This window comes from Petromyzon marinus, chromosome 4 (genome assembly GCF_048934315.1).
Source record: "Petromyzon marinus isolate PM22_M1 ecotype Great Lakes invasive population chromosome 4, UKy_Petmar_22M1.pri1.0, whole genome shotgun sequence".
Lineage (NCBI taxonomy): Eukaryota > Metazoa > Chordata > Hyperoartia > Petromyzontiformes > Petromyzontidae > Petromyzon > Petromyzon marinus.
Genome location: NC_133670.1, coordinates 14,122,057 through 14,148,168, shown reverse-complemented (window position 1 = coordinate 14,148,168; position 26,112 = coordinate 14,122,057). Strand labels below are relative to the sequence as shown.

The 26,112-nt window shown below is 41.2% G+C and overlaps 2 protein-coding genes across 6 annotated transcripts in view; both read right to left on the bottom strand.

The window, feature by feature from the left end:
* LOC116938657 (TGF-beta receptor type-1-like) overlaps positions 1–19,714 on the bottom strand; it is a 55,095-nt gene extending 35,381 nt beyond the window's left edge. The window contains exon 1 of one of the 3 annotated variants that reach the window (XM_032946079.2): positions 19,205–19,714. In XM_032946079.2, coding sequence (XP_032801970.1) covers positions 19,205–19,289 — 85 coding nt within the window. In that variant the 5' untranslated portion in view covers positions 19,290–19,714. Of the gene's footprint in view, positions 1–10,268; positions 14,514–19,204 lie in introns of those variants that run through there. The other 2 variants (XM_032946078.2, XM_032946080.2) reach the window with 2 other exon arrangements.
* A 4,006-nt stretch (positions 19,715–23,720) lies between these two features.
* ACVR1 (activin A receptor type 1) overlaps positions 23,721–26,112 on the bottom strand; it is a 40,238-nt gene continuing 37,846 nt past the window's right edge. For all 3 annotated transcript variants that reach the window (XM_032946083.2, XM_032946082.2, XM_076057617.1), the window contains exon 10: positions 23,721–25,493. In XM_032946083.2, the coding sequence (XP_032801974.1) occupies positions 25,359–25,493 (135 nt within the window). In that variant the 3' untranslated portion in view covers positions 23,721–25,358. The remainder of the gene's footprint in view (positions 25,494–26,112) is intronic.

Sequence of the window (26,112 nt, the reverse complement as noted above, 5' to 3'; positions counted from 1 at the left end):
CCACATGAAATGAAAAATAAAATGTATTTTTGCAAATAACCTATCGGCCGCACGACCTCCTGGGAGTACATCTCATCAGTAGCGTTAGTTTAACACCAACGCTACCAGTTTTGACATCCAGTGTCTCGTCAGCAGCCAGGCTTGCTTGTACCAATTTTCCGATAAACTGCCCAATGTTTAAAGGCAAGGACCCTTCCTTGCAAGATATGGGTCCTCCATCGACATAAAACAACATGACACCCCCCAACACCACCAAGCTCTGCAGTCCTCTATATATGAAGGCGTTATCGACTAATTAAACAACAGCTACATGTGGGAAGAAATCCGAGTAACCCAGAGAAAACCCACGTGTGTGAGGGGGGTAACACTCTATCCCATAATATGGAGTCCATATTTTCTGTGCCGATTTCTCCTGGCGAGGCGGGGTTATGGCACCTCGACGCTCATGGGAAGGCAGTTTCACAGCATATAGTGTGGAATGCTTAAGCAGGCACCTGCACGCCCAACTCTGAAGAGTGTATATTTGTAATTAAATGGTACGGTTCTTTATTCGGCACAAGACACCGTTGTCTAGAATACAGTACATGAAGCAACAATCCACCGAGCATGTTTAAGAAATTGCCTGCTGATATTGCGTAACTATTCGGGGGCACTAGACTTTTGTTGGAAAATACATCAATGGCATTGCATTTGAATTAAAAACCGCCATCGCCAAAAGCACTTTTTCCATTTGAAATCATTTTCATAAAAAAAAAATACTGCATTGACTCATTCCCTTCCAGAACAATGCTTGCTTAACTGTAATAGTTGATCAAAAGTTTTTCAACATGAACTCCAGCATTGTCAGCTTTGCTTTTCCCCCAAAACTATTTTTTCAACAATGACCATTTTTGTAGTTTATTTGTGCATCTAGATAATATGCACCCATAGAGAAAATGGTAAGTTTTAGACGTTAAAAGTACAGCAGAATACTAAAGTAGTTGGAATCACTCCCAATAAACATCAAAGGCCAAGTGACCAATTATTGCATGGAATTAAAATTATCATTAATTAACTTAATTCAGTGTCATCCAACTCTTGGAGATAAATGTATAAATCCTGAATGTAGAAGATGGCTTACACGTGGTGCCCGGCTCTTAAAACCGCATAATGAAGGGCCACGAAATGTAGGTAATAGCATCCCTTTGAAGTGGCTCTACAAGTAGTTTAGTGGAGTCATTTTCCAAGGCCGTTCCTTTACAGAGATGATATGAAGCTCTGCTGACTTAGGGATTTCTGGCCGTATGACATTACAGTACATACAGTGTTCCACCAGGACATGAATGAATATCATCAATTATGAAAACGAGTTTCCAAAACGGATACGTCTCACAACAACTGATGACAAAATTACGAGACATTTGATATAAAACACCATAGTCATATCACATGGAATAACTAATATTTTTTTTCAATGGTGCGGAAAACTAAACGCATCTCTTTTTCAAAGCATTCGAAAGACACTAACGAATTCTTCCCCCAACACCACTTTTCGTCCACTTTTTGGGTCTTAGATGGGTGTGGGGGAGGGGTACCATCTGGCATTTCAACAATGAACACAGAGGACCTTTCTATGGGAGGAGACTGAGGAACGGGTAGGGGGTGGGTTGCAAGAGCCATCCATCAAGCACTGTCAGAGCAGTTCTTTCATTAAACTATTGAGCAGGCCTGACCTTTTTGGGTCAGCTGCCAACCAGCCGGTGTGAGGTTGAGCCAAGCTAACGCATAGGCTCCAAAAATGTTAACTTTAAAAGCACTCCAAGTTTCGCAGGGTATGAGGTCAGGCAGACGTAGGTTAAAATGAAATAATCCGGTATTTACTATACGCATAATTTCATATTCTTTAGCTCGACTGGAAACCTTTGAACAAAAAAGGACTAGTACTATTTTTTAACCACAAATGCCAAAGAATAGTATTTATACTGCAGCGGCAAGAATGATAATTCAGACCGACCTTACCAGTAAGGCAGGTTAATCATAAGAAGACTATTTTAATATCTTTGAAAACAAAGAAGCAGCATGATTCTAAGCCACGTCTGGATGTGTGACTACATGCACCACGTGACGTGTGAAATTGCTAAAATAAAGCAAAGCAACCATTTATTTTGGCCTTGGCGATCCATTTATGAAACTAACTTTTATCCCTCCAAAGTACTTGTTGCATTTGCAAAGGAAAAGCTGACATTCTCTGCTGCATTGATCGCCACAGTCACGGCAGGCTTTTGTCACTCTCTCCCAGACGCTTCCCCCGACACAGGGCCCCCTGCCTTCAGGTATCCCAGAAATGTTTCCAATGGAAATTTATCGCTGGTTCAGATGTGCTGTGTTTCGGATACAAAAAATGCCTGCCGATACTTCTTGCCAATTAGAAAATCTCTTAGCTATGAGTGAATAGGACATTCCTTGATAACCGACCCCACATTATTGGCAAAACATCACGCAGAATATAATAAATCTGGCTCCGTTAAATAAATAGGGTACCTTATGTCCAGCCAAAAACAAAAGGTCAGGTTTTACTTTAAAAAGATAATGCACTACGACGTTATGAACTCAGCCGGCAACCTCAGCCTGATTCCCAGCAATGGCTGGTGAGTGAAATGTGATCCAGTCTTTTCCCAGGCCCTCACAAACCCGCACTGACCAGAAAGGTGAAGTATGGTCAAACAATCCCAATGACCGACGCGGTGTGGGGAGGCCTTAACGACAAATAACTTTTCTCTTTGTCCAATATTTAAGTAAAATAAATGTTAAATGTCATTGCAATTACAACTATGCACCAGTGAACAACGTGCACCCTCTCCCAGTGTCCTTCAAAATCTATATATAGCTGGACCCACAATGAAATCAAGTTTCTACAAAACATTGCAACAAAGCCATATCGACTGCATGAAAATTAAGTAGAACAAAATAGTTGAAAGTCTTCAGCAGTGCAGTATGTCACAACAACAAGAGCACTCTCCTCTCTCAATGGTCACTCAAAATTCAACTTGAATGTAGTGTTGCACGACAGCTCGTCCCCACTAAAGGCAATAATGTAGATCATACAGAGGCGTTTATAGTGAACTAGCTTCGTTTGCCCGTCCTAGGTCGGAAGCTGTAATATTTACGAAAAAATGTAATAAGAGTATAATTGTATCTTGTGTAAATTTAGCGGCGGTGAATCTTGCAGGAAAGTATGTCATCAAACACTTCACTGCATTTCGCTGTAGCACTGTATTCATGGCAGTGAATCTTGCACAAAACTACGTCATAAAACACCTCACTTCATGTTACATGTTGCACCGTATATAACTGACCTTCAATTTGTTCAAATTCACTGCTCTGATACTTTATTCTCTTCTGCTTTTTGGTCGCTGGGGTTGAAATAAATTGGAATTCGATACAATATCTGGAAAATCACCGAGATATATGTCTATTTTACCATAATGCAGAAGCATAAATTAGAATTACCTTTTGTCTCAAGTGCTGAAGAAATAGATAAAAACACTAAATCCACTTTGTTGCTCTGTATAATTATTTATTAGATTCACTTTCAATTAAGAGGCCGACCAAAACTGAATTTCTGGTTTCGGCCGAAACTGAAACCAGAAACCGAAAGAATTTACTTTCGGCTGGAACCAAAACCGAAAGTTTAACTACAATTTCGACCGTGACCGAAACAGAAAGGTATATAACCAAAGTTACCGAACACAAGATTTATGAAATGTCACGATGCAATGCTACTGTAATAAAAAAATAAATCTAGAACTAATCATTCAGAGCCTGCAGTAAGAGTCGCTAAATATCAAATCTTGAGGTGTCACTTACTTAGTAATTATATCCAAACAAACGAATGTCGTAGTTAAGAAACAACAGTTTTTCCGCATTAAGCCAGACAGGCTGCCGTCTGTTGACCGGTCGTATGTACATTAGCACACCATGTGTTGCTGCTGTAACCTCGCTCCCAAGCTGCTGACGTGTACGTGTTTGTGTGTACGTGTTAGTGTATGTACGTGTGTGTGTGTGTTTGTGTGTTGTGTGTACGTGTGTGTGCAGCCTATCGCATAGGTTTGTCTAGCGCCGACTGACCGGCCGATAGGCAGAGTGATAGAGGTAGCACTCGCGTTATATGCTAAAAATAGATCTTCGGTTGGCGAATGACGACCGAAAGTCAATATCAGTTTCGGCCGAAACCGAAACCAGACTGAAAGTAAAACATTTACTTTTGGCCGAAACCGAAAGTATGCCTAAAGAGGCCATTTACCAACTTTCGGCGCCGAAACCCAATTTCGCTCACACCACTACTGGCAAAAGGGCTTCCACGAGGGAGGAGCTCCAAAAAGCCCCCTATAGAAACCATTTGGCCTCCTCTACTATGCTGGCCAAACATCTTCTGGGCAAGTGCGAGTGCCACACACGACCTGCTGATTGAGCAGGAGAATGTGTAAGCGATCTGCCCATTCTTATTTGGGTCTTTCGGTGAAGTCACATAGAACATACAAAATACGTTTCGATCGCAACACAAGCAATCGTGACTTCACCGAAAGACCCAAAGAATATGAATTCCTGCAGTCACGAAAGCTTTAAGTCAAAATCTGCCCATTGTTTCAACTGCCATACCGGTAGCTACAATTACAGTGGTGTCCTCTGGGTTGCAAGTCCTGTGCACTAACCATGAAACCACGGCAGTATCTAAACTTTGCAATAATCACAAATAGGTATTGCTTTACCAATATAATAGTGAAAGTATTGTTGATCCATAAGAGGTTTTTCGGTTAGATCGCGTAAATATATAAATGTGTCGTTAAAAGCCGCCACCACCCGACACAGCCAACTAGTAAGGGTTGTCACGTAAACAGAACGTGCCAGTTCGTCACTAGTACAGCACACCGGTGTGTTGGAGAGCCAAGCCACAACATTTACAATCTGAGTACGACGTTTCGCCAGTAATTACCACTAGCTTCATCAGGCGACAGCCAGATGTGTGGAGAAGTCTTACTGTTTCGTTCCTTATATAGTGGCGTAGATATGGTGACCACGCTTCTGCGCGACAACCCTCATGAGTTGGCTGTCGGGTAGTGGCGGGTTTTAACGACACATTTATATATTTACGCGATCTAACCCAACAACCTCTATTATGGATTATATTGGTCGCGAAAGCCTACGTGTTTAACAGTATTTTTGATATTTACTTAACAAAATAATTTAACTTGAATTTTTCATTAAAAATCGAGACTCCACTGTGGTCATCCTCACCTTACATTATACAGTATTGTAGAAATGAAAATAAAAACAAGTATTCTTTGTGATGTAAGAACATTTGTGAATGTACAAATCCTTCGTACAATATCGTCTTTTACCACTCAGTGTTTTAAGATTCACTTGCAATCAGAAAAGAGTTAGAAATTACACTTCAAAAATTCATTCAGCAACAACAAAAATGGCTTTAACATATTTTCGTCAGAAATCATATCATTGCATGAACACTATAAATGATTAATGTCATGAGTGGCATCAGTGAATCAGACAAAGTGCTTCAGAACATCCAACCACGTGGTTTTCATGAAGATATATTCATCGGAGGAATTGTGTGGTTCATGTGACATATCAACACATAAAAGATCAGTCATACCCACAAATATTATTTCCAAACAAAATAATCAACTAAATCAAACGCCTTTGCTCAACTGGTTACTAATATTTAGTCTTTATTCTCCATAACTTTGTACTAATTGTACTATGGGCATCATCAAATGCATTTCAACACTGTAAACCTTCTGAACTCTCAATGTGTCCTGCAGCTCTGGTCTATGTAAGCATATTTCATATAACTGCTTCTAAAATCCCTTCAAATTACCTTTTTAATTCACAAAATAGGGGAGACACACTTTTCCACACAAACTAAGAGAAATGTTTGTCACATGCCAAATTCTGCACTGTGGTAACATTTTGAAAAATGTATGTTAAATTAGCTACTGCATTTCTGCAGTTAAGATAATTTCATGACACTATACATCGCTGTACCAGATTCATATTTGTTTAATTCCATGACATGTTCATGCTCAAAATCATGTTTACATAAACTCCTTAAGGAATCGTGCAGGGTGGAATTCATAATAATACAGAACGATTCCTTCTGGAATTACCAAGCTCGACTGTAATATAAGTACTGTACAGTATATCTTGATGCTTGACAGCACCTGCACACATTGTTATGCATTTCTGTAGACAACGCACCACAGTTAAGGATAGATTTACAATGTAATGTCACACGCAATGATATAAAACCCACATTCAAACAAAACACAGCACCTTGCGTAACAATATCTACGGCATTGCATTTCATGGCAAGGCCCTATTTGCAGTGCTGGATGGCTTCCGTCATTCACCACAAATGTGCCCAAGGCAAGCTACAGGCCAATTACATCCAGAAAAAGAAACACATCTTTACCACAAATATTAAGACACATCAGTCAGAAAATGTATCTTGTGAATAAATCACTCTTAATTTCTGTCATGGCAGGAAGTAATCTGGAAATGGTTTTGAGTTTACAAAACAGTTGATCAGTTTTAAATACAGTACTATACAGAGTACTCCACATACATACACACTGTAGTAAAATAGTGTTATAAGAATGCAATTTAAAACAAATATTGTATATGGTAGTGGTGAAACAGTTCAAATATTGGTTGCATCTTAACAGCAGTTACCAGCAGCAAAAAGGACAGAACAAGACTACTCTACTTGGCAAAAAGGCCTTGGGGAAAATGCTTACAATCTAAAAAGTGGAAAAATTCCACTCTAGCATCAAGCAAGACATTTTTGAGCTCATTGGTGTGTTCAGCCACGATGAATGGGCTTCAAATTTGGACGCTTAAAAAAAGAACAAAATAAGCACAGCGTTTGAAATTAAAGCTTTTTGGAAGTCTTAAAATTTCGTATTAAATCACCTACACTGAACAAGAAAGTCCTTGAAATAAAATAAATAAAGAAGAAGGCTAGCTACTAAGTCACATGAAAAAGAACTACATTATATCAGACTGTGACCAGGATGAATAGTGACCGGCTGCAAAGGATGGCGATGGAGGTAACATTCGAAAGTGCAAGGGGAGGAGGCACAGGACGATCTGAGGGAATGCCAAGCATCACATATTGGATGAAATCTCAGTTAAAATATGCAGCAAGAGACAGAGAGAAATGTAAAGAGGACTGCAAGTAGAGATCAGTGCAGAAAATGGTCCCCCGTCCCATTGGCACAAGTCAAGGGACAAGACGAAGAATGAAGCAATATCCATTTCTTCAGCTTGAAAAAGTAAAGTCGAACTTTGATGAACTGCGCACCAATTATTCGCGAATATATAAATCCACGGTGTCTCCCACGGTCACAAAAACTCCCACAATCTACACGGGTGGAGATCCTGAAATGCAAGTTTTTGCTGCAGATTTTGGGACTCATTCCTAATTCCTCCTATAACTGATGGTGTACTCCACGGCATGGATGATCATTATTTTTTAAGTGTAACGACATAAAAAACTATTTCCTTCACAGAGACTAGCAACACAGCGAGAGAGACGTATTGAAGCACTTCAAACAAATATCTTTTGAGAGAGACGGAGATAAAGACAGACGTAGATGCGGAGAAAGAATTGGAGAGAGCCAGAGATGCGGAGAGAAATGGAGTTGCAGAAATAAACTATAAAACAGTGAGACAAACGGAGATACCTGGGAGACAAATAAAGTTGAGAATAGACATACGGCGATGCAGAGAGACAAATGGAGATTCCAACGGAGCTGCAGAAGTAAATAGAGATGCAAAGACAAATGGAGATGCAGTGAGATACAGACTGTGCTTACATGGTCAGTCATCATTAAAATATAGTAAATGTGCTTCATTTGGGGTTTAGGAAAACATGGCTAAACCCCTGTAATCTGCATTTTTCCCAAGGATTAACCGAGTCATGTGGCTAAACACGTCTAAAATCTGTGAAATACCACAATAGCACAAACTGTTTAGCACGCCATTTGGATTTTTTTTCCCACAGTGTGCCATGGATCATAGGATCTGCGGGTGAATTCCAACACAGCATCACGGATTATCGGATTTCACCTGTCCTGCAGTGGGCCTTGACGTGAATTCACTTATCACCATTTTATACAGTATCACGTGAAAAACACACAGATCATGCCTAATGACCAGCCAAACATTAGTTTATTTTCTTATAAAATGTGGATGGAACTGACGAGAACGGAACGCATTAGCAAGTTGTCACAGATGTTGATGGCGGTCTTGATAAAGGATGAGAAGAAACGCACCACGGGGGTTTGTCATATAGAAAGGAGGAGCGAGGAGTAATATGGAAAGGTGAAAAAAGTTAAAGCCAAATATTAAATAGTACGATGGAAACCCAAGCAGGGTCTGATATACAACATCAAGAAAGACAGATACGTGTGGAGAAAACATGACAGTTGCTAAAAACAGAGAACCGAGAGGACAAGGCAGGACCCATGCACTTGGGATGAACGGTGCCAAAGAGACAAACGGAGCTGTAGAGACAAACCTTCACAACAAGCTAGGTGTGCTGACGTGATATGTTATTGTATGCATGGAGTGTAGTACTCCTGGTTCCCTACTAATCAGCTCATGATGTACACCCCAAATATTAAAATATTTCCTGATTTACTATGTGTGCCAGCTAAAATAATCAAATTAAAAAGCATTGCCAGAAGAAAATGAGTGTTGTTCAGACAAAAGACCGATTCCTACGAAAAGCTAATTGAGAAAAGTGGCTGTAATGAGCATTTGAATCTACACATGACTGGCTCAGTATTAGCTCTGCATGTCCGCATTATGCAACATGCGATTCATGTTACAGAATAATTTTGTTCCAAGTTGGTGTATTCGAAAGCAGAATTGTAGAATGAGTTCTAAGCATTTTATCTCCATTGTCTGCAACTTCAAAATGTAAGTGTTTATAAATCAGGACACAAATGCGTAATTATTTTTAAAATATTAAATTAAGTGCACAATTGCACTTAATTATATCCTCTAAATAAGTACGTAATGTATTAAGTATAACAACAAAAAAACACGAACAACTAATCACAGTAAAGGCCCAGCTATAACTTGAAGCTTCTGCAAGAAAGATAAAAGTGCCATAAAATATTACTTTCAGTTTTTTATTAATTGAATTGCGAAGGAATACAGCCAATTATGCATTGATCACCAAAGTGCATGACTTCCCTTCTGGATTCTTTGGCACATTGAAGCTATTCACAAGACACACAGGTGGATCCAAGATGGGGGGGGGGAACGGGGGAATGCATGGCCCCATCCCCCACACACTCCAGCACCCAACTGCTGCTCCGAGTTGTGTGCAAGAGCCACGTGTATTTGTGACATACATTATGTACACAGGCGGTCCTCGGACATATGCCAGGTTACGTTCCTTGAAAAGGTGCCGCAAGTCAAAACGACGTAAGTCGAGACCGATTTTCCTAAAGAAACAATGATATAATGGGGGGGGGGGGGGTTACGTTACTGATCATGGGTCCGATATGCAACTTTTTATAGATATGAATACAAATAGCATCTTTAATCAACTACCAATCATATATAAAGTACAATAACAGTAATGTTCAGAATGTTATTACCTTGAGTCTCCGGAATTTTTGGCTTATTTGAACCGAACATAGTAATGGCCTTTCTGCTACGTTACTTTTCAACATCATCACGAGAGCACAGACCTTTCCTTTGATCAGCCATTATCATAGCTGTCAACCAATATGGTTTACCCGTATTCTTACACAGGGAAATTTAGTTTTCATGTTCATAAGGCGTACAGCCGTTTGTGATGGGACTTTGTAGGATGAACGTTGAGATTTTTAAGGGCACGATGTGATGAATAACGTCTGAATTGGTCTGTAATAAGGTAGAGTACTAATAAGGGGTTGCCAGATATGCATTAAGGATGAAATGAATAAAAAAAAATCCTTCGAAATCACGAACAATGCAGAGGTTTAATATCGGAGTGCGTCGGGAGGCAGGCTGACTGGGCAACGTACATCTGGATGTTTGTGTCTAGAACCGTAAGTAATAACAAGAGTGCCAATTGGCAACCTGCCGTTAAGTGCGCATCGACGTTAAGTCGAACAGACTTAAGATGAGGACTGCCTGTATAATATTATAAACAAAAATGTTTTGCTGGCTGGCACGCGGACGGGAAAGTAAGCGGAGATGGCGTCCCTTACATTCCGCAGTGTTGGGCCGGGTTCGTGCGTGCCGACGTCATGCCTCATCCTCACCGACCCTTCACCTCAGCCGTGGATACCATGCAAATGCTCGGGCGGTGCGAGTCTGCCTGAAAAAAAACTCATGTCCTTGTACATTGCTCAATGGGATTGGTAGAGGAATTTAGTCGATAGTTATTTTGAGACAGTTGGAGACTTGACCTAGACAGGAAGGAAGTCGAGTCAGTTAATACGTGGTACAAACATGCAGTCTGTGTTTATTTTGACATTCCAAACTAGGAAACTTTGAGACCCTTCATTCTGTTATTCAGTCACGTAATGTAAAGCTTAAGTGATGTTCAACTATGTTATGTCATATTTTTTCAAGAGCAATACTGTAGGGCTTTTTTTCTCTCCCAAGTGTATTTTTGCAGCTTGTCTTATCACACTAAACGTTTTAAAGCATTCACCTCTTACTGAATGAAATCTTTAGAAAATGCAGCTTTATGTGTCGATATTCTTAGAGAAACGTATAGAACTGGTGTTCCAGAGGTTAAAGTGGTAGATTATTTAAGGTGCATTTAATATTATACCGACGGAATGCTCGTCCGGTGTTAGCAAAATTACGTGCTATTCATTCATCTAGACTTTAATTTACAGTGCAGGACAACTCCATTAATCTGTGAATCCCAAAATGTGTGTGCCCTCTGAGTAACTCTCATTATCCGCGGTGGCAGTGATCCAAAGAGACAAACGAAAATGCAGAGAGACAAACTGTTGAATATGAATACACATTACAATTCCTTATAGGGGAAACACATACTAATTAACGGATTACTAACATAGCATATAATCACTAACACACATTACAACTAATTACTAATCTACAACTCATTACTAATCATAACCATTGACTGATTACTAATCGATTATATAATTACAATACCCCCCCTCCGCCTCTAATCACTGCACCTGATATGAGTTAAAATGATGACGTCACCCTGCTGCTCTATTTAAGACCGGGAGCAAGCGAGGGATTTACCATGCTGGCGAATTGCCTGATGATGCTGGATGTAATTACCAGCGAAACGTCGTACTCAAAAACTGCAAATGTTGTGGATTCACTCTTCAACACACCGGTGGGCTAAAGTAGTGAATTATTTGTCTTTTGTCAACGTGACACTTTTTTTGCTGATTGGCCGTGTCGGGTGGTGGAGGGTTACGACACATTTATAAATAACGCGATCTAACCCAAAAACCTTTATTATGAATAATATTGGTCGCGAAAGCCTACGTGTTAAACAGACAAACTGTTGCACGGGCTATCTGTACTGACGTGACCTGTTGCGAGGATTAAATTATATTACATTTTTAGATTTAAATACAAAGTTACAAAAATGCAAACATCCTTTAACGTACACTCCATATTGCAGATTTCCTTAATTTGGCTCTTAGGAAATGTGGTGGAACTCTTTTGAATCGCCGATATTTTGTGGATTAATGAAGGCAGTAGTCACATGCTGTGCTTTCCAGAACTCTCCATGTTTTGTTGTTGATTCACGGAGTTGTGTGGCTCATAGATTGTTTTTATTTCAGCAGGAATCGTCCAATGAGCTGTTAGGCTCTCTCTCATGGGTGTGCTACGATGGTACAGATGCTATGGAGTACAGATCTAATTCTTCCTAAAATTCGCGGCACAGCACAATTATGGGATCCAAGGGTAGGTCACCCCCCCCCCCCCCCCCCCATTTCACTGTGGATTTAGAAGTTCTGTTGTCCACAAAAGTTTGTATTGCTTCATCTCGAGCCTCTTTGACACATTCTTTTGGCATATATATCTTTTTTTTACTACTTCACTGTTTTCACTTATATGTAAATTGGACATGATATAACTGCACAATACAATGAAATATATTGTATTTTTGAGAAAAGTTTTCGAAGGAAATACCAAAGATCTGGCTGGGTCACACAAAAATATATTTCAAGTACATAAATGCCAAGCCTGTTAAGGACCAACATTTAGGTTGTGGTTTTCCTAGTGGTATGTAGATGATGAAAAAAACCTGTTATTCCTTCAAAATTGAAAAGTGAGGCAGCTCCTGTCACATGAACGCCAGTCATTGATGACTGCACAGAAATTCACCTTAAAATATGGACAATTGCACTCAATTCAACTGTACTTAGCTCTAACAATACAATAAATGGGGTCAGACCACAAAACATAAGAACATCTCCACAGTTGGAGAATGCAAGTCTGGCAAGTGGATAAAAGATGTTCGTTGAAAAAAACATATTAAACATAATTGATACTTGGTTGTGTTGATATTTCCTAATCATAGATATGTTGCTCTGCTCAGTTGTGACAATTCATATCAAAAATACCTGTTCTGTGTATAATTTCCTCTGAGCTAATTATTTTCAATGGACAGCTTCCATTCAAGGGAATATAAAAGCAAGCGGAGTTGAAGGGGACGAGGAGGTTTGATGTGCTCCACATGTGCTCCGTATGTGCGATATAAAATTGTGGACGAGGCACACTACCACGGCGACATGCCACACCACGAAATATTCCGAACGTATTCAACCACACACCCCCAAGTCTTCTCAAACGTCTCCCTGCCCCCATCAAAGGAATGTTTGTGTGACCCTGGTTTTGTAGGATGTTTCCCTCAACCCCTTCATTAGTGCCCTCTTGAATGACTAGTCAGGAGAGACAGCATGATAACGTCTACCACAAATGTTTTACTTCCAACCACAGTCACTTTGATCATAAACCAGCAGGCCTCCCGCTACATGCCCAAGTCAAAATGCATTTTTCAGGTCAAAGCGTTATATAGCCCCTTCACGAAAAAACTCTAAGGGCCAAGTTTTCAAACCTATCAATACATTTTATGTACATTTTATACGGTATACTCCCATTAAATGATCAAAGTGTAGTTAATTGCTGTATATAATAACGTTTAAAAAAAATGTCAGTATCGTTTACTCCATTATAATCGAAGTGGTTCGTTTGCCTTTCATTAACTTAAGTGGCATATTTTTCACAAGGTAACTATTTAGTCACTCACGCTTCCTCACATTTACATTGACATTTAGGAATCTATTAATTACGTTAGGGTACTTTATATTAAGATGTAGATTGGTATGCACGGCAGTGTGGGCTAATTGGAGTTTGAGACATGGATTAAGTTGTCTTTCTGGAAAATGTAGGTATTATCAATGTACACGGTGGTCCAGACATCTTGTGATCCCCATTTAATTCTCTAAAACTTAATTGTTTTAAAGAAAGGTTGATGTCAAACAGAAATGAATACGCAAAGGGAAAAAAAATGTTCGGGGTCAATTAATTTGGGGTCACAAAACAACTGGACATCCCTGCACATTTTTTTTGACGTGCTACCCTCAAAACCTTGATCTGAATTGTTTGATCGCCGCAATAAATGCCACAGAACACGTGTGAGAGCTTGGTTATCAGTACATCTACTGAAGAAAAAAAACCCAGCAGGTTCTGCTGTACAGCGTCGACCTTGCCATGATTAAAGCAGCATCGATATTAATGTTTTTACCCAAACGAATAGAATTCAAGGCAGACAAAGTTATGTGTGCACCCACCGTGTTCACAGGACAATTCACTCATGAATAAGTCATTGTGTATACAGTACGCAAATCAACGTTGCTACGAACACGAGCAAGCAAGCGCAGGGACAACTTTTACTTTTTTTTACAAAATGCCCATTTGGCCCCACACATTCCACGCCAGCTGGGGCGTCAGTAACGCGTGCATAGCTTGTGGAAGAAGAAAAATGCGTTGTGAAGAACTGCATTGTGCATTTACTCAACAGACAACTAAAATACAGTTATATATTGCTATATTTGAATGTAAAAACTAGATTCGAAGCTTTCGTGACTGCAGGAATTACTCTTTGGTTCTTTCGGTAAAGTCACGTAGAAAATAAAATCTAATAATAATAGAATACGACGTTTCGGTTGCAACACAAGCAACCATTATCAGGTAAGAATGAATGATAAAACAAAGACACGGGGAACAGCATAGGCAGACGCATGCAGAGAGAGGCTTTCATTCCAAGTTGATAAAATGTTTAACAGCATTTTGATTTAAAGCTTTCGTGACTGCAGGGATTCATATTCTTGGTTCTTTCGGTAAAGTCACGTAGAAGGGAAACAATAAAATAAAAAATATATAAAACAATAAAATTCTCACGACGTTTCGACTGCAACACAAGCAATCATCATCAGGTGTGAAAACCACAACAAGAAAACGTCGTGAGAATTTTATTGCTTTATATATTTATTATTTTATTGTTTCCCTTCTGCGTGACTTTACCGAAAGAACCAAGAATATGTTTAACAGCATCTTAAGCTTTTGACTTAAAACTTTAGTGACTGCAGGAATTCATATTCTTTGGTTCTTTCGGTAAAGTCACATAGATAGACCGTAGCCAACCATGCTAGTCGGAGGTACGGTTGAAGGACAACAAACCAAACACACAAGGCAGTTATTTGTATTTTTCTATCTATGTGACTTTACCGAAAGAATCAAATAATCTCTTAAGCTTTTTTAGATAGACTTCCAGAAATGACGTTTAACACGGATATTTTATCATCTTGTGATTTTTGGATGCTGTTCCAAAAACTGGGACGGAGCTCTCTATATGCCCCCAATTGCGAAACGTTGAGCTCAAATCTGGGTAAGCATCGAGTCAGCTTATGATCATCCCTTTACATTTGGTAAAATAAGCATCACCTGGTGAGCTGTACCACTGGTGGGATGGATGTGTCAACAACTCTTTGGAGAAAATGGCCCCCAGCAGGAGATGGAATTTATATGATTGGACCGGCACTGCCGAGCGAGATGATCACTGTCCAGTGTTCAATCTGACCATGAGGACACTGGACTTTTGTTTTTGTTTGCTGATGAGTCTCGAGGTTATACCACGTCTTGATCGGTATGATGTCCAACAAATCGTTCCACATGCCGGGAGCTTCAGGTGTTGAAACCCAGCATGTGCAGCAAAATGTCAGACATTGTGCCAAACAACGTGCGGAATAACCCGAAAACACAGCAGAGCACAACTGCGAAAAATGAAACGCTAGTGCTGACTTTTCTTTTTATCCACGACAAATTTTTGTGTATCATAATCCTGAGTCATGCTACTCGATCAATTGACGACAAAATATCATATATACCATACATCATGAATCTCAGGATGCAAAACTGGTTTCAGCTCAGCAAGCAATTGTTGTGACTCGTCTCCATCCCTTCACCCTTGACGCTTCAAGTGATGGTGCACTCGTCACAAGTCCAGCCTGTTTTGTGCAGAATCTGAGTGTGAGAAAGTGGGATGATAGATACCACTCTCAAACACAACTATTTGACGAAAACCATACAATTTGGTTACAAACCGTGTTCAAGCCTGCACATGCAGATATCATGTAAGTGCTTCAGAGCTAAGCTGCTAATGTTTTTTCTGTGTGGTCCATTCTGCGATATATTTCAAGGTGCGATGTACTTATTTGTGTGCCATGCTAATCATTGACTGATTCCAGAGTCCAGCACAGGAGCCTGACCTAGGGACCTGGGGACAGGTCAGGTAGTGATGGGGCCTGGCTCTCAGGCCCACAAAAGTGCATGCTTATCGCCTGAATGCATTCATTACATAAGCACTGTACGTGTATTCATCCCATATGCACAGTACGTGACATACAATCTGCGTGGACGTACAATGTACATTAAACATAGACCGCAAATATGTATACTCTACACGACACATACACTGTTACGCATACGGTACACACAAAGATCCCCCGGATAGCTTTAACCTACTGATGGGGCAAGTGCAATGAGCGAGCACCTACGAAAGGCTGACATGGCACACGAGGGGTGGGTGGCCAGCACCACGCCAAGCCACCTTTGTCTCCCCAGTGGCGATGTTCACACACCGGTTCAAATAATTCTCACTGGTGTTGTCCGTGAGCGGGAATTGACCTCGGATCGCCAGGCTCAAGGGACAGCGCCATGACCACTGCGCCACCACTCTCCACACGGTACACACACACACACTTTATTACACGACAAAGACAAAGATCACCCGTACAGCCTTAACAGACTGTAGGGGCAAGTGCTGTTAGCGAGCACCTATGAGGGCCGGAACGGTACACGAGGGGGTGGGTGGCCAGCACTACGCCCGACCGCCTTTGTCTCCCTAGTGGCAATGTTTACTACACACCGCACCAGGTACTCATTTGAGGCTGAGTCGACCTAGAGGAGGCCCAGTACCGGTTCAGATAATCGTCACTGGGTGTTGGCCGTGAGCGTGAATCGAACCCGGGTCGCCAGGTTCATAGCGCAGCGTAGCGCTAACCGCTACACACTATTGCACATACGCTGTCTCCACGTACTTTACTCTACATGCCACATATAACTTTACACAGTCCACAATGCACACGCATACACTATTTTATTCACGCTCTATTGAGTCAACAAATATCCATGGAGCTGCAGAGACAAAGGTTGATGCAGAGAAAAAGTGATTCCAATCTTTTGTTGGCTTACATCGTCACGACTAAATGCGCCGAATGTGATCTGGTGAGTAGGATAGGATTTTAGCATTATTTTTGAAGTCAAAACTCAAAATTTAAATTTATTTTAACCATAAACCCATGACAGATTTGCTCCATTTGGAGTTGCCAAAAAATGGAAAACTACAATTGAAAAATTGAACACTCCTACATTCTGCTATGGTTTTAGATCTGTTAATTTTGATCTAAAGCTTTCGTGACTGCAGGAATTCACACTCCTGGGTGTTTCGGTCAAGTCACGGAAATAAAAAATAATAGATGACGTTTCGATCGCAACCACAAGCAATCGTCTTCTCGCCTGGAACATCACCGCGGATCACATGCAGTCCATGCAAATCAAACGTTCTATATTTACATTCTACATTTAAATGTAAATGTAGAACAAGTGCCATTGTCACTGAAAATCAAACGTGCACAAGCACGCTTGCTCGGCTCGCACCACAAGTCGATTCACCATTCTTTAACCCACACACAGCCACAAAGGCTCCTTTCACAGACTGTGTAGGGGGCAAGTGCTGTTAGCGAGCACCTATGAAGGCCGGCATGGCACACGTGGGGCTTGGTCTGCAAGCACCACGCCCGGCCGCCTTTGTCTTCCTCATTTAAGACCGAGTTAACCTTGGGGAGGAGGCCCAGGACGCGTCCGGATAATCGCTACCACTGGCGTTGAATCCCTTGCCGGGTTCGAAACGGAGCAGCGCGCTAACCGCTGCGCCACCGCTCCCCACATACAACAACACATTCAACACACACACACACAACATACTGTGTACATATCGATTTAAAGCTTTCGTGACTGCAGGGATTCATCTCCTTGGTTCTTTCGGTAAAGTCACGTAGAATGGAAATAAAATAATTATTGTTTCATTTTATTATTATTATTTAATTTCCATTCTACGTGACTTTACCGAAAGAACCAAGAAGATACTGTGTACGTGTCCACACATATACTGTGTGCATGGTCCACACACACATACAGCACAACACACAGCTTATAAATAAAAATAAAACCAGACTCATCCGGGGGCACGTGCTGTTGACGAGCACCGACGAAGGCCGGAACGGCGCACGACAGCCGCCTTTGTCTCCCCAGTGGGGTGCCAGGTTCTAATTTGAGACCGAGTCGATCTCGGCGATGTGCAGGACCGGGACCGGTTCAGAAAATCGTCACCGGTGCTGGGCCCCGAGCAGGGGGAAATCGATCTCGGGTGGCCGGTTGCGACGAGCGGCAGAGCGCTAACCACTGCCCCACCGCTCCCCTGTTAACGCGTCTTATACAATAACACACCACGTTAAACATATACGGCACGCAGACACACAATACACACAATGCTACAGGACTATAAAATCAACACACACGACTCACAAAGACAAATATTCCCCGTGTAGCCCCGTAACAAACTATTGGGGCAAGTGCTGTTAGCGAATGAAGGCCACTGGCACTTGTGGGCACACGAGGGTGGCCAGCAGCACCACGCCCGGCCGCCTTTGTCTCCCCCAGTGGCGATGTTTATACTACGCACACGCTGCACCAGGTTACTTCTCATTTGAGGCCGAGTCGACCTAGGGGAGGGGGAGGCCCAGAGCCGGGTTCTGATCATTCGTAACCGGTGTTGGTTGCATCGTGAGCGCGCTAACACCGACACCACTACCGCTGCCCCCAAACATGTGACCCACACGCGTGTGCTCACACCGCACCGTACACACGGACGCACACACAATGTACACAACAACAACACCACACGGACGTACACAACAACAACACACAATGTACACAACAACACACGGACACCACTGGACCACGTTGCATTCAAGAGGTGAGCAAATAAAGTGAGCGCCATCTTCCCCTCTGTGAACATTCCTCGGCATTGAATCGAGAAAGAACCGAGACCAGAGGACACACACACACACGAGTCATCATCCCTCATTCACAACAAGGATTTAGCAACAACAACAACAACCACCACCAGCGGTGACAACAACAGCCACATAGGCAGGTGGCTGCAGCCACCACAATTATCACCACCCACAAAAATCATCAACCTCACCTACTAAAAAAAGGTTCAATGTGTCAACCACCACCAATCACAACCACCAGCTGCTGCTGCAGCTTCGGCAACAGCAACAGCAGCAGCAGTGACAAACACCAGCAACAACAACATCAACATCATCATCAATATGGACCGCAACGCATGCACGCGTCAACCGCCAGCAATAACCAAGCAGCACCACCACCACCACCGACAACATCAATACAAGTGACAGCGGCAGCAGCAGCAGCAGTATTTGCAGCAGCCAAAAGCAGCATGCACAACCAAAACATCAACAACAACAACAACAGCCCTCTCTCTCTCTACCTGCTGTTCTATGCGTGCCCAGCAGCAGCAGCAGCGACTGCAGCAGCAGCAGCACCGCGAGCCCCGGGGCTCGGACGCTCGCCATGGTGGAGCCCGCGGCAGCCGGCGGCGGCAGCAGCAGCAGCGGCAGGGGGGGTCACAGTAGTCCGTGCTGGCTCACGCTCGGCACTCTCTCGCTACAGCTGATGATGATGCTGATGATGGTACTACAAGCTCGCGTGGATCCTCGAGATTCGTTTGGGACGTCTCCAGCATATCCGGCTTCCCTCGATGCCGCTCTCTTCTGGCGTCTCTCTCTCTCTCTTGTAGCCGACCCCCTCCCTCCCTCTCTCTTCGCCTGCAGCCGGGGTGGGGGTGGTGATGCTGCTGCTGCTGTTGCTGCTGCTGCTGTGTTTTATGTTGTGGTTTTGCTGTGTGCGCGCGTGTGTCTCGCTGTGCGTCTGCGGCCCTTTGGCTCTCAAAGTCAGAGACGCGCCGCCGCCTCCCAGCGACAGAGGCGCGACACTGCAGCTGCTGCTGCTGCTGTTGTTGTTGTGGCCGCTACCGCTCGTTGTTGTTGTGGCCGATACCGCTCGTTGTTGTGGCCGCTACCGCTCGTTGTTGTGGCCGCTACCGCTCGTTGTTGTGGCCGATACCGCTCGTTGTTGTGGCCGGTACCGCTCGTTGTTGTGGCCGGTACCGCTCGTTGTTGTGGCCGTTAGCGCTCGTTGTTGTGGCCGCTACCGCTCGTTGTTGTGGCCGTTAACCGCTCGTTGTTGTGGCCGCTACCGCTCGTTGTTGTGGCCGCTACCGCTCGTTGTTGTGGCCGCTACCGCTCGTTGTTGTGGCTGATACCGCTCGTTGTGGCCGCGGTGGCTGATGTTGTGTCTGGTGTTGTGGCCGCTGCTTCTGCTGTTGCAGCTGCTGTGGCTACTGTGGTACACTGCTGCTGCTGCTGAATGGGACGTTGGCATAACCACCCACGGGGTGTGTTTATTTGATAAATTTCTAACATGTGTCCGAATGAAAAATACATCACACAATATCTTTGGCGTAATTCAGAGTTTATTTGGGTTTGATCGTGTTGGTATGGTCTTTTTTGTACGAATAACCATCCATCATCCGAAAGAGTCAATCAAACCAAGTTGTCACGTGGGCAAATATGCCAAATTCATTAGATTTTTCAGCTAATTGGAATGTTGAAAAGCAAGCAAATGTTGACATTTTAATGTAAAACATATTTCGGATTTTTCATGCTCTTTAATATTCCTCTTTGCTGAAAAATCCAATCAACTGGCATACTATACTCTTTGGTTCTATTCGGTAAAGTCACGTAGGTAAAAAATAAAACATCAGGTGATGAAGGCCGCTTGTGTTGTGGCCGAAACGTCGTGATTTTTGTTGTTTTATTTTTTACCTACGTGACTTTACCGAATAGAACCAAAGAGCATGGATCCTTGCAGTCACGAAAGCTTTACATCTGGAATGGCATACTATATTTGCCTACGTGGTAACTTTATTTGATGTCGGGTGGTGGCGGGTAATAGTTGACACTTGTGTCACTACACGACAAAATCTGACCCAAAATAAACTAATTAAGAATAGTAATATCCCGAGTGAAAGCCTACGTATAAAACATAACCATTAGCGTCGTGGTGGAGAGTGTAAGTAACAAATAAGCAGACGTCTCCTTGTATTCTAAAAGTAGACAATTGAACATCCAGAGCAGTTAAACATATTAATGGCAGCAAGTGATGCTGCCCCGGTTTAATAGTTGAGACACACCTGGACTTGTAACCCAGAGGTCGCCCCTTAAATTCGGTCTCCTGGCGCGGCAGTTGAACCAATAGACGCGGGGTTTTTGTTATTTAATCTTCTGTCAAACTGGACACAACAGATCGCGAGAGGTGGGATACAGGGTAGATATTCCTACTTCCCACAAGACGTCTGGTTCGCGTGGAATATAAGTAGGCTTTAATATCATCTGTAGTAGGGCACTCTTGAGCTCTCTCCAGTGGACCCTCGTCTGCCAGCAATTGCCGTGAGCAAGACATTGGAGGGCTGCACCTTTTGCTTTTCATAGAAGTACTGTCATAAATAATTCGTTTGGGTCTTACCCGTGCCAAAAAAACGAAGTAAAATAATGCTCGGTTTGTTTGATAACACAAGAAGGCTCTCTTACTGGACTGGTTTCCCAGTTTAATGCATTAAATTTACATGCAAGCAATAATATCTTGCCCAAGAATAGGCAAGCTCAGATTCTGTATTGCATTCATATTCAGGGCCATTACACAAACACAAACTCGATGGCATAACTTCAATGGCGTATATATAGAGAACGCCAACTCCAGTGTGGGGCAATGTGGAAATTCAGTGTTGTAGAAGTGCAATCTAATGCAGTAATACTTATCAGGCAACAACATGGCGATTGTAATGGATACGTGATGCCATCAACCTACAAAACATCACGAATCAGTGCCACATTTCTTTGCTCAAATTTCGGATATCCATGCTGACGTGAAAATAATTTAGATCATTACCACGTGATCCACTGCAATCTTACACTCATGTGAACAAATGGTCTACATCACATTATGCTGCACATGTGATTGGCATCTTACCCTGCACTGCATACAACCTACACAACTGGCGAAGTGCACATTTGGAAGGGTGCACAATTTTAACGAGTACAGTACTGTAATTATGACATTTGACGAGGTGTTCCTCAATCCAGCTTGCTATCATGGTTGGTTGGTCTATGAATTGCCCATTATACTCCGAGTGATCCTCATGAACAATGTCTATACACACCAGTCAGTTGTATCCCCGTTTATGAATAGAATAATTATTGAGGCATCATTCCATATAATCCTTTTTTTGCTCAAATACATTTAATGTTGGTTATTACAATGACCATGTCAGCAATGGTTATACATTTTTTTAAATGTATGCCTTTATTTCTGCAATACCATTTTCACAAGCCATTTTGTTCTGTCACTGTGCATATCATTGGTGAGAGCATATCTTGACTGAATATTGATTTGTATTTAGTTACTTTATTTAATCATATTATTTCGTAACTTATATTGTTACGATAGAAGATTATGCAAACACTTAGTGGTAATTGTGCACGAGGGAACACCGTATTTAACAAAACATATATTGAATGTAAGGAAATAAATCAATTAAAAAGATTTTAATCAAATATACGTGTATATATTGTATATTAATGGTTGTAGTGTCCTGTAAGTTCAGAATGATCGCAATAATTTCTATCGTAGTTGTCATTGCAGCCGTTAACTCTGTAATAAACTCTAATTGAGGGTAAACCTTGTGCAACTGTAGTGCAAATTGAGCTGATTCTGATGGACAAGCCCTAGATTGCCCGAGACGTTTTTTGTCCTCCGCAAATTCAACAACATAGCAATCGATCACACGTGGGTACAATGCAAGTTACACTTTAAGCTAAACAGGCAAAAATCAGTGAAATAAAAAATATATAACTTTAACATTGTGTTAATGTCCAATATCTTCGACAAGAAAACCCAATCGATTGTCTAAGAACCTAATTCACAGTACTATTTGATAGCCATTTTGCATTCTTACGCTAGGCTAATTTATAGCACCAAACCAAAGAGCAAACGAACAAAAGATGGGAGGAGGCCGGGAAAAAACGGCGAGGTAAGGATTACGAAACCGAAAAATCTGCCCCTCTCAGTCTGCTCAAATCAATGCAGTTGTCCGTGTCAAACGGAGGAAACATCACTGAACGGGGATTATGAACAATCGACAAAACTGGTGATAGGTTGACAGCCAAAGGAGCGAATGCTCCTGAAAGAACGACTGTGGTCAGTGATGAGGTCAGCTTCCACAGGAAATGTGCAGCATCGGGAGACAATGCAGAAAGCTGTCGGCATGGTGGGTTTGAGGGCTTCACCCCAACAGTGGATAGACCCATGGCTGATGATGAAAGCCTCACTCCTATTGCAAAACTGTTAAAACTCGTACACCTCATGGGCAGTTTAAGCCTACCCCAAGCAATTGTGACGTATAGCTGCAATTCTGGGGCTGGGAAGTCTATACTGGCCATAATTGTATATTTTGACCAACATGCCACAAGTTCACAATGTATGGCTTCGTAGCTAAGTCATATATTTTCTTTGGACGTATGTTACACCGCATATCAAACATTGGGCGGTGACATGGCTCAGTGGTTGCGCAATCATTGCTTCTTGCAGAGGTTTATGGTTCAAATCCAGTGGACGCCCTGCTTAATACTGCAGGCGTATCGCCCATAAAAATACGCTCCGTCTGCTTCATAGTTGCCATTGTGACATCAATCACATCGGTTGGTCAATGTGTGCCAATATCAGACTAAATTTGAAAAGCTACCAATATTTTTTGTATGTTCTCAATTGGAATATAGTGTACATTATAATTACCACCCCTAGTGTGAGTCCAGAGACTCAGGCTTTCCGTGGGTAAACGAGCATAATAATACAATTATAAAAAAAAAATATCAAGGGAAACAAGATGGTACTGAAAACCATTTTTAGGAGTCAACACTTTAATACTGCCCTCAAAATATCACACTTTGAATTAAACTGACAAATCATGAGTACAAAATTGTATGCAGTGATAATTTTGTATTTAGTTAAAATATTAAAGTGTAAATTATACAATACATTTCGAATATGTTCACAATTACCAATGTATTACATAATACCTTTGCATGGTTGATACAGAAAACATGACACTTGTATTAATGCGGTATACCGTTTCTGTTTGACATCTACTTTGAATGAAAGCATCCTAAAAGCAAACAAGTTTGTGAAAATATTAGCAATAATGAAAAAAATATTTAAAATTACAGAATAAAAAGTAAATATTAAAAATAAATAAGCGATATGATCACAAGGTGAAAATAGCTAATACAATTTACAGAATATTCTTCATGTTACTAACATGCAGAATATAACACGCACAAAATGTAAAACATTTTATTGCATTTTATTATATATAACATGGATATGGTACAACGTTACGTGGTTGCTTCATGGCTATCTTTGGCCATGTCGCGTTAAATTTTTGCACTGTTTTACGTGCTTACGACAATGACGTACGTGACATGAAGTGAGGAAGGTAGAGAGGGGCACGTCAAATATGGGCCAGTTTAGTGCAATATAAAAAATATAGTTCAAAAAAGTACGTGAACGTTTGTAGAAGTGGATAAAATGTAGAATGATTGACAAAGTGGATTTTTTTGTATTTTTTTCATGTCGACAGATGCTATTATAAAAATACAACTATACATTTTTTTTTACAATAGATCTGCAATAATCCAATATTTAAGATCATTGATAACAATTTACAAGCCAACATCTTCAGAAGAAATAAAACCCACTATGGAACAATCACACGACAGCATTACATTAGGAAATGGATTTGTCAAAGTGCATTTCACATTAAATCTTTACACAGTGTTGAAAACCACATGCACCGGGCACCTTTTTTATGTCGGAAGATTAAACCTTGAATCGTGAACTAAAGCCTGAACAACAACACTCATCGTGTTTATCCAAGACAGACTTGTGATTAGAGTAATTTTTGTTACACTTTTTCATGGTAAAGGCCTTGCAAAGAACGTGGTTTTATTGTAAAATGTATTATTAAACATAAAAAGAAGTATTTATTTATTTCGTCTTGTTATTTTCACAAATATTTTCTCTTGATTAGACATTTGAAAATACTTAATTTGATTAACCTTGTCTACATCTGTGCATGAAATACCATTCTCAACGCTATTGAGAAATAGCAATGTTTTTATTTTATTATTTGGTGCTTTTTAAAGGAAACTTTTTATTTTAATATCGTGGATTAGTTGACATTTTTAGCGACATCGCATTTAGTCAATGCTATAACAAAATAAGCACTTGATCATGGTTTACTTGTCGAAACTTCAATGTCCTTCTGTTTAGCATGCATCTATCACTCTGCAATGAAGCAAGCAACATTAGTGTTATCGAACACACACGAGGAACAACACATGTAATACTGTAGACTGCTGCTGCCACGAAGCAACACTTTTAGTTTTGTTAGAAATGAGTCAACTGCTTCAGTCATTTTCCAGGCTCAAGTCTCTTCACACCCTCCAATCATACTCAGCATTACAAGCTCAGTAATCCGCCTTGATCTTGTGCTGTTGCCCGTCAATCTTAGCCAGGGTCTTTTTTATGCGCAGACCAGTGAGACGGGCGGATGGATTCTGATACCAGCACTCTTTCATTACCCGAGCTAAGGCTGCCAACATCTACACTCCACAAAGAGGGAAAAACAACAAATGCAAATGAGGGATTCACATGAACACACACAAATCCAGAGATTTCAAACTACACAGCCTTCATAAATGAGCAGAAGTTATTTTTGCGTTGCCTAATTTTTTTAAAAGTATTTTTTAAGCAATCTACTTACATGGAATATTGTTCTAGACTTTAATATCAGATCCAATAACGGTATAAATACACATAAGGTTACTTAACATCTATATTTGTATAGGTAAGCTTTACTTAAAAAATGGAACGCCATTGAAATATCGCAGAATTACACTTTTTATTTACTTGCTATGAGCAACTAGAACTGATTAGCCATGTCTGAAACCATATCTCACTTGATTAATAACAAGGATTATTAAATTGTTTACATTGAATACTGATAATACCTCATTGTTGACATTTTGTGCCCGTTAAGTGTACTTATTGCTTATTACTTTTTTTAGAAGGCATTTATTATTTGAAGCTGTAGCTAAACCAATATAGGCAAATTTATAGTTCACCACAACTGCTAATGGAGGCAAATAAAGTGCACCTGTATTTATGTTCATATTTACAATGTTTTCATAAAGTACCATAGCATTTATTTTCCACAATCTT